General features: G+C 42.3%; 1 protein-coding gene across 8 annotated transcripts in view; it reads left to right on the top strand.

Moving 5' to 3' along the window:
• Window positions 1–10,252, top strand: part of rexo4 (REX4 homolog, 3'-5' exonuclease) — a 202,371-nt gene extending 192,119 nt beyond the window's left edge. For all 8 annotated transcript variants that reach the window (XM_059638332.1, XM_059638331.1, XM_059638328.1 and 5 more), the window contains exons 4-9: window positions 650–814; window positions 3,055–3,248; window positions 4,983–5,071; window positions 6,785–6,859; window positions 8,020–8,094; window positions 9,733–10,252. In XM_059638332.1, coding sequence (XP_059494315.1) covers window positions 650–814; window positions 3,055–3,248; window positions 4,983–5,071; window positions 6,785–6,859; window positions 8,020–8,094; window positions 9,733–9,855 — 721 coding nt within the window. In that variant the 3' untranslated portion in view covers window positions 9,856–10,252. The remainder of the gene's footprint in view (window positions 1–649; window positions 815–3,054; window positions 3,249–4,982; window positions 5,072–6,784; window positions 6,860–8,019; window positions 8,095–9,732) is intronic.
• The last annotated feature ends 2,299 nt before the right edge of the window (window positions 10,253–12,551 follow it).

The following is a 12,551-nucleotide window of genomic DNA, read 5'->3' as shown; positions in this document are numbered from 1 at the left end:
CAAACAGCAGTGGACCCAACACTGACCCTTGCGGTACACCACTAGTAACTGGTCTCCAGGATGAACGTTTCCCATCCAAACCCAAGAGCAGAATATCAAGGACAGCAGACACATGGCAACACCACCCTCTCCAAGCTACTCACCATCCTCACTTGAAAATATATCAATGTTCCTTCAATGTGAGCGGATAAAATCCTGGAATTCCCTCCCAAAAGGCATTGAGAGTTATACCAAATAAACTGCAGCAGTTCAAGAAGGCAGCTCACCACCACCACATGGGGAATTATGTTTGGGTAATAAATGCTGGCCAAGCCAGGGATGTCCAGATTTCCTGAATTAATTTTGAAAGCCCTTGAGAGATCTCTGCAACTCTGTTTCTGGCCATTCAGTATTTTCAGTTCAAATTATCCTTTCATTAGCAGTCTGGATCATAAGCTCTAGAATTTGAGAGGGAAGCGTTGCTTGATGACACTTTGAATTACCTTGTGTGTTTTACTGTCTTAAAGATGCTGTATAAATACAAAATTTTGAAATGCCGTTCCATCTGTAACAACTATTTTGGGGAGTGGGGTTAGTTTAGTGTACTGTACTTAGATGCAGGATCAGTGTTGATCTTAATGCAGCTTCCTTCTTCTCTTTTCTCCAACAGGCCTGATATCTGGTTTGATGATGTCGATCCAGATGATATAGAAGCTGCAATGGGACCTGAAGCTGCAAGTGTTGCTCGGCAGCAGATAGCACAAACAACAGGGAAGCCACACTCTGCAGTACACAGCTTAGAACAGGTGCTGGTTAAAGATGGAGCCTTCCAGGGGTAGGTAGTCAGCAACCGCACTTCATTTGTTAACTGACAGCTGTATCAATGCGGACAGAGTAGAGAAAGTGTTACTCCATATCTAATCCCATGCAGTACCTGTCCTGGGAGTGAGTGTTTGATGTAGATGGTGTAGAAAATAGGAGCAGGAGTAGGCCATTCAAACCCTTTGAGCTTGCTGCACCATTTATTACAATAATGGCTGATCTTACAACTCAATAGCCTGTTCTGCTTTTCCCCATATCCTTTGGTCCCTTTAGACCCTAGTGCTATATTCTACTCCTTCTTGAAAACATGGTGTTTTGGCCTTGAGTGCTTTCTCTAGTAGCAAATTCCAAAGGTTTACCAGTCTCCAGGTGAAGACGTTGCACCTCAATTCAGACCTAAATTGTTTACCCCGTATCCTTTGACTGTGACTTCCTGGTTCTGGAATATCCCCGCTAACAGGAACATCTTTCCTGCAACTTTGTGCAGATCTGTTAAGATTTTGTAGGTTTCTATGAGATTCCACCCCCACCCCCACAAAACTTCTGAACTCAAACAAATAGAATCCGAACTGATTGAGCCTCTCATACATCAGTCCTGCCATCTCCAGAATCAGCCTGGCAAACCTTTGCTGCACACCCTCTAGAGCAAGAACATCCTTCTTAAGGAGACAAAACTGTGCACAATATTCCAGCTGTGGTCTCATCAATGTTCTGTACAACTGCAGCAAGACATCCCTGGCTTGGCCAGCATTTATTACCCAAACATAATTCCCCATGTGGTGGTGGTGAGCTGCCTTCTTGAACTGCTGCAGTTTATTTGGTATAACTCAAATCCTCTTGTTATGAAGGCCAACATATCAATTGCCGCCCTTACTATGTGCTGTACCTAAACACTTGATCTCAATGACTGGTATACAAGGGTCTTAGTACAATGCTCTCTGTTCATAGCCATTCAAATAATAATCTGCCTTACTTTTCTTTAAAACTAAAGTGGATACCCTCACATTTATCCACGTTATTCTGCATCTGCCAAGCATTTGCCCACTCACTCAGCCTGTCCAAATCGCACTGCAGCATCTCTGCATCCTCCTCGCAGTTCACCCATCCACCCAGTTTTGTGTCACCTGCAGATTTTGAGGTATTATGTTTAGTTCCTTCATTTAGCTAGCATATATTGTGAATAGCTGGGGTCCTAGCACTGATTTCTGTGGTACCCCACTGGTCAGTACCTGCCTTTCACTTAAAGATCTATTTATTCCAAGTCTTTGTTTCTTGTCTGCTAGCCAGTTTTCTGCCCATCTCAATACACTATCCCCGATTCCATCAGCTTTAATTTTACATTTTAACCTCTTATATAAGACTTTGTGAAAAGTTCAAATAAACCATATCTACTGACTTGCTTCCCCCCCCCCCACCCCAATCCACTCTACTTATTGCATCCTCAAAGAATTCCAGTAGATTTGTCATGCATGATTTTCCTTTCATAAATCCATGCTGACTCTGTCTGATCTTGCCACTGGTTTCCAAGTGGAGAATAAAAGAACTGCGGATGCTTCCGTTCTAAAGGGTCACTGGACCCGAAAGGTTAACTGATTTCTCTTCACATGCTGCCAGACCTGCTGAGATTTTCCAGCAATTTTCTGTTTCTGCTAGTGTTTTCCAAGTGCACAATGAATTCATCCAGTTTATTGTGAGTGTTCCACACATTAGTGCAAAAAGCCTTAAGGCTTGCCTTTTTAATATTACCCGTCCCATTCCCATTATTTTCTACTGTGTTCCTATTTGATCCTGGCCCTTGATTTCTCTGCCAGTCACTTTTCTTATTCCCCATTTCTGTTTATTCTTCTTCGATTCCCATTCCTCTGACTCCATGCATCGATTCCTATACCCCCTGCCATTTTAGTTTAAAGCCTCACCAGCCACTCAGTAGTGAACACCCCTCTAGGACATCAGTCCCGGACCTGCCCAGATCTAATCGACGAACCTTACTGTCTCGAATCCCATGCTGTCCCTGTCCTGGATGTGTTTGATGGGGACCATGTAGAGGAGCTTTACTTTCAGTTTAACAGACTAGAAGGAGCTTTACTATGTACGTAACCTGATGCTGGTTGGGCCCAGGTTTGTAGTGTTTGGGTGGATTTAGTTTCCTTGAGGTGCTGCTGCTCTTTGGGAGTCCTTCAAACTAAAACATGGTGACTGAGACCCTAAGGACTGTCTGTCTGTCTGGATAAATTGTGCTGGCTGTTTTCACAGACTCACCAAAGCTGTGGCAATGGACTGTGAGATGGTTGGTGTGGGTTCAGATAAAGTGGACAGCATTCTTGCACGTGTATCCATTGTGAACCAATTTGGAAAATGCATTTACGACAAATATGTGAAACCAACAGAAAAAGTGACAGATTACAGGACCTGGGTGAGCGGAATACGACCAGCTGACCTGAAGAATGGTGAGATTTTGTCTTGAATCTGTAATTTTAAAATATTTATTCAAAAATTTCAAAAAAAAGATTTTGGTGGGTCATTGGAAAGGAGATAAGTGAATACCTAAATTAACAAGTGCATCAGAATAGCGGAGAATTTCAAAGACATTACAGCAGGGAAACATTCTGCACTATCAGTCCAGTTATCTGATACTCCCCAAAGCCATACCCACAAGTCAGGAGTATGATGGAATATTCACCACTTGCTTTCATGAGGGCAGCCCTAACAACACTCAAACGTGACACTATCTGGAACACAGCAGTCTGCTTGATTGGTACCACATCCAGTTCCCCCCCTCCACCGACACTCAGCAGTAGTGTATGTCATTCATAAGGTGCACTGTTGAAGTTCACCAAGGTTCCTTAAAACAGTATCTTCCAAACCTACAATCACTCGCATCTGCAAGGACAAGGGTGGCACATACTTGGGAACACCAGCCCCTGCATGTTCCCCTCCAAGCAAATCACAATCATGTCTTTGAAATATATCACTATTTTCTCAGTATCGCTAGGTCAAAATTCTGGAAGAACACCCCGCCCTCCCAAAAAAAAAACCCTAACCAATTGCATTGGATCTACCTACAGCACATGGACTTCAGCTCACAAATGTAGATCACAACTGCTTTCTCAAGGGTAATTAGAGATGGGCAATAAACGCTGGTCCAGCCAGTGACACCCACCTCCCTGGAGTATGCAACAAAAAACTGTCTGTGCTTCTCCAATTCTGGTATCTTGTCCATCTCTTACTTTATTTGCTGTGCTCTTACTGGCCATCCTTGCAGCTGCCTGAGCCCTGATCTCTGGAATACTCTTCCCCCAACCCCTCTGCCTTTCCTTCTTCCTTTTAAGACATCCATTATGATCTATTGTGTGGCCAGACATTGATCTCCACTCCTGGAGTGGAATCCTGATATCTGGTTATATGGCTTCTGTCTAATTTTAATGCTTCTATAAGGTAATTTGGGATATTTTACTAAAAGTGCTGTTTCGTTATTGGTTATCAGGTGATCAGGATACACAGTAGCTTTATTCCCAAGTAAGGTTAAAGGGAGGAGCAAGTGCTGAGAGTTGTGAAATGAGAAAATTAATTGAAATTAAAATGAGGTTTTCCAGGTGTCAAGTTTGAGGTTCATAAGGTGATAAAATGAAGCTGTTCAGACAGGTAATCAAAAAAGATTAGGAAGTTGAGGTAGTATGAAGGAAATCAGTCAAGCACAGAAAGCGAAGTAACAAAAGATTTTATAAAATGCCTTTGAAGCAAAAGTTCTGGGTTGTGTATGGAAGGAACAACTGAGAAGATAAATGAGCCTGTGCTTTTCTTTTGTCACTCAAATGGGATGATGAAATAAAAGAGAGTGAGGAGATTTAGGCAGTTTGGTGAGGATAATTCCAGATTAGGGAAAAGATGATAAGATCCCACATTGACATTGTCAGCAACATGGTCAGGAAGCGACAGTCACAATTATTGATATTGAACTTCTTGTTAATAAGTGTCCTAATTCAAATTCAGTTTTGTTTCTTTCTCCATAGTGCTGACAATGCTGAGTATTTCCAGCACTTTACATCTTTATATCTTGTTTAGCATCTGTAGTATTTTACTCTGATGTGAATATTTGAACTTGTAGAGTAAGAGTCATTATCCCTTGTGTATATTTGAAACTGATTTGACCATTTTTGACCTGGCTTTGGCTTTACTTTTAGGTGAAGACTTCAAAGTTGTGCAGAAGGAGGTTGCAGAAATCTTGGAAGGCAGAGTGTTAGTTGGTCATGCTGTCCACAATGATCTCAAGGTCAGTACCAACAGTGCTTTAGTGGATGGCTCAGTGTTTGTTGGGGGGAGGGGGGATGGTTTTAACAGGGAACGTAGGATAATTCCTCTCCACAGTAAAATTTGTATAATAAAATAACTTTTCAAAGTTTTTTTTTTGGATAACCCAATCCCTTTCCCTGCTTAAAGGGTTCTCAGCTGATACCACTACAAAATATTGTTTTGGAGCACATAGGAATAGGAGTAGGCAATCCAATTTGGTCATGGCTGATCATCTACCTCCCTGCCAGTTTTCCTCAATATCTCTGTGCTTTAGAATTCAAAATCAATGGCTGAGCTTCCACAGCTTTAAAGGGCAGAGGATTCCAAAGATCCAGCACCCTTTGACTGAGGAGAAACCACCTCATCTCCATCTTAAACAGCCTTTATCCTGAGACTTTGCTACCTTGTTCTAGATTCACCAGCCGGGGGAACTATCCTGGCCACGTATCCCCCGTTATACCTTGTGAGAATCTTGTACATTTCAATAAGATAGAACATAGAAAAGTACAGCACAGTACAGGCCCTTCAGCCCACGATGTTGTGCCGTGGAATAATCCTAATCCTGTCTCATTGTTCAAAACTCTAAGAAATACAGACTCAATCTCTTCAGTCTTTCCTCATAAGGCAAACCTGCCACTCTAATGAATGAGTCTGATGAATTCCCAGTGCACACTCTCCGTAGAAGATGCATTCTTCCTTTTGATGAGCCCAAAACTGCACACGCTATTTCTTGTGTCACCTTTCTGACTCGGATGTCCTTGAGCCTCTGGATGGGTGGGGAGGGACAGGATATCAGAAGCAAGGTCCTACTGTGCCATTGCTTCCAATTCTTGTCCTTTGGCACAAAGCAGCAACCAGCTAATGGTACTGAATAGAAACATGGAAGAGAATTCAAGGGGTTTGAACCGTTGTAACGACAGAAGCAGAATTAATCTATTGGGGTTTATCCTGTTTATCAGTAAATTAACGAAAATTGATCCATCTCAATGACACTGAAACCCTTACTGAAGGAGAGCTCCTTGGACGGGATTGTCACTTTAGGAAATGTTGGAAAGGTGTGGTGGTTGGGTGTGAAATGATCAGCATCTGTACAGCCTCTTTCTCTCCACACCACCAGGGTTTGCCCCACCTCTCCACTGACTCAGTGGTGCATGGGGTCCATACATGAATAACGACCATTATCTGCAAGTGTCGGGGTGTTTGCAGCAGTCTGTAAGGCAGTGTGCTGTCACTGGACAAATAAACTTTAGAATATGGAGTGGGTAGTGGAATTTGAATTCATTTTCAAATTAAAATCTAGGGATTGGTAAAACTGGGCACAAAACTGCCAGAATGGAATAAAAAATCCAACTAGTCACTAACATCCTTTAGGGATGTCTTTATCTGGTCTGTGCCTGTTTGTGGTTCCAGATTCACATTTGTGATTTCTGCTGGTCAAAGACTCAAACTCAGTTCACTTGATTCAGACCCTGAAAACAAAACTTACCACACTCCCAGGTCACCATTGCAAGGTTCTATTTGTTTGTCAAGCCTTTCTAAATCACTCTTCAAATGCTTCAGTCTGCAATCGGCAGAGCACGTGTTTTTATATAAGAATTAATATCAAAGCGTACTGCTGAAAAGAGTAAGCTATAGAGGCAGCTGCTTTTTGAATTTGTTGCTTTACTAATTAATAGTTGTCTAATTGCCACAGATTCTGTTCCTGGACCATCCAAAGAAGAAAATTCGTGACACACAGAAATACAAACCTTTCAAAACAGTTGTCAGAGTAAGTAAAGTGACATTTGGGTTTACCCATGAATCACAACTGCTTATTGAATTTGAGCAGAGAATGTCAGCAGCACAGTTGTTGGTTATTAAATGTACCTGTGACTTGACTGCAAATTTATTTAATCAGTTACAGAATCAAACCATCATTTTTTTAATACATCGTTTCACTGGATGTTGACATCACTAGCATTTGTTGCCCATCCCTGATGGTTCTTAGACTGTGTCTTGCTCAGCTATTTCAGAGGGCAGTTCAGAGTTCACCTTAATGTCCATTAGGGAAGGAATCTGCCATCCTTACACAGTCTGGCCTACGTATGACCCTAGACCCCCCCCCAGCAATGTGGTTGACTTTCAACTGCCCTCTTGGCAATTAGGTATGGGGAATCAGTGCTGGTCTAGCCAGCAACGTCCTCATTCTGTGAATTAAAAAAAATACTGGAGTCTCTCACAGATTTCCTTCCCCTAGGACCATCAATGAAACAGATGGGTTTTTATAACAAGCAACAAAGTGGCTACCATTAGACCCAGCTTTTATTTCAACCTGTTCAAAAATGGTATCACATGTCTCTGGAGCAGGTGGGACTTGAATCTGGGCGACCTGCCTCAGAGGCATAGACAAAATCACAGCAGGACAACAGCCCTTCTTTAATTCCAGATTTATTAATTAAATTTAAATTCCACCAGCTGTTGTTGTGGGATTTGAACCCATGTCCCCAGTGCATTTATTAATCTCAGTCTCTGGATTATGAATCCAGGGGTAGGGAAGGACCACAATCTCAAAAGCACCCCTTTTCTCCAATTCCTGGATATTCCATTAGCTTTGTAACATTACTGTTATTAACACACACAAACTCAACTGCCTCTTTACAGCTCAGAATCAGGCCATTCTGTCCAATTAGTTCATTCACAATAAGCCCCACCTGCTCTTTATCTTAACCAATTAAATGGCCTTCTGTTCATTACTCCTTTAAGTGTTTATCCTCTTTAAGTTCCTCTCAAATGCATCAATAGTAGCATTTTGTGACAGGTGAATCAGCCACACTGGACCTAGGGTGATTAGGAGCATTTTTCTCTTTTTCCAGGCCAGTGCATATTAAACATTCTGTTTATTTTTACTTCTATAAATTATTCAAATTGTTTGTTTCTCTCTCTCTCTAGTGTGGCCGTCCTTCCCTCAAGCACTTATGTAGACAGATCCTAAAGGTCAAAGTTCAGGAGTCTGAACATTCCTCGGTGAGTGTTCATTGAAAGCTTTATCGCTTGTTGTGTTCAAGAAATGCTGCAATAATTACACCCATTGTGTACAGACAGTCATTAGAATTGCTGAATGTCCAGTGTGTTGTCAGGCTTTGTTACTCTTGAAATACTAAAACATCTCAATTAAATTGACATGGTCCCACATGGGATCTAGGGTAACTTGGCAAGGTTAATCTAAAATTGACTTAGTGATGGGAGATGTTGGGTGGTGGTAGAAGGCTATTTGTGTGATCAGAGCCCTGTGTGCAGTGCCATATCAAAATGATCAGTGCTGAGCCCCTTTAGTGTTTGCAATATAAATATATGAAGTGATGTAAATGAAAATATGGGAGGGATGATAAATTTACAGATGACAGATTTCTGGTGAAGCGCTTGACAGTGAGGAGGAAGTTGTTAAGTTACAGTAGGATATAAACGGATTGATCAGATCAATGGCGGGTGGAATTTTACCCTGATAAATGTGAGGTGATGTACTTCGGAGGAAGAAATAAGACAGGGAAGTTCTCAAGGAATGGCAAAACAGTAGGAAGGTCAGAGAAACCGAGGCATATTAGGGAGCTTGTCAGCAGATCACTGAAGGTGGTAGGACAGGTTATTAAGATAGTTAACGAGGCATAAGGGCTCTTGCATTTATCAGTCATGGCATAGATTATGTTGGAGCTGTACAGACCTTTGGTTAGGCCACAGCAGGAGTGCTGTGTGCAGTTCTGGTCACCCCAACTGTAGGAAGGATGTGATTGCACTGGAGGGGGTGCAGAGGAGATTCCCCAGGGTGTTGCCTGAGATGGAGCATTTCAGCAAAAAGGGGAGGCTGGATAAGCTCGTTTTTTTTTCCTTTTGAGCAGAGGGAGTTGAGAGGGAACTTGATAGATGTGTAAAGATTGAGGGGCATGGACAGAATGAATAGAAATCAACCATTCCCCTCGCTGAGGGCACAATTTTAAAGTGAAAGGCAGCAGGTTTAAAGGGGATTTGAGGAAATCTTTCTTCTTCAGAAAGGTGGTGAGGTCCAGAATGCCCTACCCGGGACCAGCATTGAGATGGGAAACCTGACAACCTTTTTAAAAAATGTTTGGATGAGCACTTTAAGGGTCAGAGAATTCAAGGTTTTGCGTCTAGTCCAACAAAGTGGGACTATGGAAGCAGTGGCATTTTTTTTTTGGTAGCATGGACTCAATGGGCAAAAGGGTCTCTGATTCTATAAATTGTCTCCTTGTCGTCTTGCATGTTCTGTGCTGCTAAAGATATTGCCTCGCACGGGTACAGGTACTAGTCCCCCACACGCAGACTCTCACCTGGGTATGGCGCTTCCACATGCTGACTTCTCACTGCTGAGCTGTTTGTTGGTGATCACATTGGGCATAAACTTGGAGGGTTCTCTGCCAGGGTTGCTGCTTGTGAACTCTCTGGGGTGAGGACAGAAAATCTAATGTTGATGCCCTCTCTGGAGTGATGGCTGCTTTGTTAAAGTGAAGGAGAGTCTGCACTAGTAGAACCTGTACCCCACAAGAGGCAAATGGAAATGAGATTTTTACAAGTGCATCAGTTTGAACAAACAGGATTTGCCCCGCTGCCTGTCTAACACTGTTTTCTTTCCCTTGTTCTTATTTTTAGGTACAAGATGCTCAGGCAACAATGAGACTTTATACACTGGTGAGGCAGAAGTGGGAGGCAGAGGTGAAGGCAAAGTACAGAACAAAAAAAATAAGTTGCAAAGGTGGAGAAACCAAACCTTGAAGCTAAATGTGAGAGACTTGTCAGAAAGTAACACTGAGTGAACAGTGATGCTACCCTCCAAGTCTCCTCCACCCAGAGCCGGGTGATCTGTGAAAGGTCTGCTTTCTCGTCAACATTACAGTTTGACAGATGAAGACTCTGGTGTGAGGTGGCAGTTGTATTTTTGCTGTGACTGCTGTCAGTTGAGTAATGTAGCTCAATAACTAGATGATGTTCAGCAAGCTGACTGTTCACTGGTAACTCTGTGCATATGGATGTTTTCATACAGTAATTGACCCTGTACCAGAATGTGGACTAAGTTAGATTGGAGTTACTTCTCTTGTTTGAATTTTAACTTGTAAAATCTGTACTTGTTATTCTAGCTCTAATGTTTTACAAAAATAAAATGTCTACAGAATTTTCACTGAGTAATTGATCAAGACAGAACAGTTCCATACCTGTTGTCAACTTCAAACATTCCCAGACTTGGTCAACATGTTGGATACAGAGTGAAACTCTCTCCGCACTGTTCCCCCATCAAACACTCCCAAGACAGGGACAGCAGAGTAAAGCCTCCTCTACACTGTCACCATCAAACAGTCCCAGGACAGAGACAGCACTAAGCAGTTACATACTGAGTGAGGTTCCATTGATAAAGTAGCCCTGATATATAACTCTTGTTATGATTAAATTCTACTTCTCTCTAGTCACCCATACTAATAGATCCTGTTCTAGTTTCTGATTAATCACCTAAGGACAGCTGATTTCAAATCTTCAGAGCCTTGAAAGTCAAACATGATGTACCAAGAAATGAATGATTTCATGGCAAGCAGTGGCAAAAATGAACAAAATGGTCAGGGAGTTGAGTCTACCTGATCCACTTGTCTGATTTGCATAAAAGGGCTGATATGTGATAGCACTGAAATTTTTCCATTGCTGTCACTGGCCATACCAGTGAAGCAGCAAAGGCAGAACTGGTGATGAATATTGGAAATGATTTTAATTCTTCCTGCACTCCTCTGAAACAGATCCAGAACATACTTCACTTGACCGTTTTATAGATCCAAAGGGGATCACCATTCGGTCTGGTGAACTCAAATCAAGATGTGTTTAACAGGAAATAGGTCAATGTCAGATTCTTTGACATGGGTGGCATAGAGGCTCAGTAGTTAGCACTGCTGCCTCATAGCGCCAGGGACCCAGGTTCAATTCCAACCTTGGGTGACTGGAATTTGCACATTCTCCCTGTGTCTGTATAGATTCCCCCTGGGTGCACCAGTTTCATCCCATTTGCCAAAGCTGCACATGTTGGTGGATTGACCACACTAAATTGTCCCCAAGTGACCAAAGAGTTTAGAGGGATATGAGTCAAATGCTGCCAAATGGGACTAGATCAGTTCAGGGTAAGTGATCAGCATGGATAAGTTGGACCAAAGGGTCTGTTTCCATGCTGTATAACTCTGATGTGACTGGATTTGGCCAATCTGACTTGGAATTGTATCACCATTCCTTCAGTATGGCTGAAGGAAGCTTTAGACCTCCCTTTGCAACTGCACTGTGGGTTTAACTACACTTTATGGCGACAGTCATTCAAGTTGGGGGATTTCCACCGTCCTGCTATGGGCAATAAATAGTAGCCTATCAGTGAAGCCCAATCCAGTCAACAAATCAAAGAAAATTATACAGTCATTTGTGCTGTATTTTAGCCTTGGCCTTGTGGATGAGAGAGAAACAGGTATAGAGCCTGGAGCACAGAGATGCTCTGAATAGTTCTCCAACAACTGGATCTACTTTTAAGATTGTAATTGGTTTAGGTAACCACCGAGTGGGAGGGCATTCTTTCTCCGAGACATAAAATCAGAATAATGATCTATCATTGACATGAGACGAATAACTGGGAATGTAGAGTATTTCGAGTCTTTATTTCTGATTTCCAGCAGCTGCAGTTGTTTGCTGCTGTAGAGTGAAGAATGCAAACACAACTGCAATCCTGATACTAGGAGGCAGGATTCTCTTGTCAAGGAATAAGCCATTCCGTTTGTTGCTATTTTGCTAGTTGTGATCATACAAAGAATAAAATTTGGATTTCTCTAGCGGCTTTCACAACACTGGGAAGTCCAATGAGGTTTCATAGTTGTCAAAATTTTTTAGTGTTGTAATGCAGGAAACATGGTAGTCAATTTGTGATCACTCAAATAGTAATAAGTGAATCATCTCTCGAGGAATAAATTATAGCCCACCACACAAATTCCCTGAACATCTTTGATTAGCATCTTTTAAGTCCACTCAAGGGAGCAGATAGTTCCCAAATCTAATGTCCTATCTGTGGCATAGTGCTCCCTCAGTAATAATATTTTAGTAGTGCAGTGCTCCCTCAGGACTGAGCCTCGGATAATGTGGCACCTCCTTCACTATTGACCCTAAAACAATGCAGCACTCCCTCCTTACTGACCCTCGGATGGTGCAGTGCTCCCTCCATCTTGACACTGGGTGAGTCTCTCTGCAGTGAAATCGGATCCCAGTTCTATTTGAAAGGAGACTTTCCTGCTTCTGTGTGAAGCTCCAAAAGAAACACATTCATAACAAAGGTGGGGAGTTGAGGGAGAAGTAATATGATTCAGGATATTGACCAAAAGTTCTGAACTTTCAGAGGGAGTGTGGTTATTGTGAAGCTTGAGTTGTGACAACCTGCAACAATCTGAATCGCTGCTCGTTTG

Source organism: Stegostoma tigrinum, chromosome 29, assembly GCF_030684315.1.
Source record: "Stegostoma tigrinum isolate sSteTig4 chromosome 29, sSteTig4.hap1, whole genome shotgun sequence".
Classification (NCBI taxonomy): domain Eukaryota; kingdom Metazoa; phylum Chordata; class Chondrichthyes; order Orectolobiformes; family Stegostomatidae; genus Stegostoma; species Stegostoma tigrinum.
Note: the sequence above shows the minus strand (reverse complement) of the source record. Positions and strands in the feature narration are given on the sequence as shown.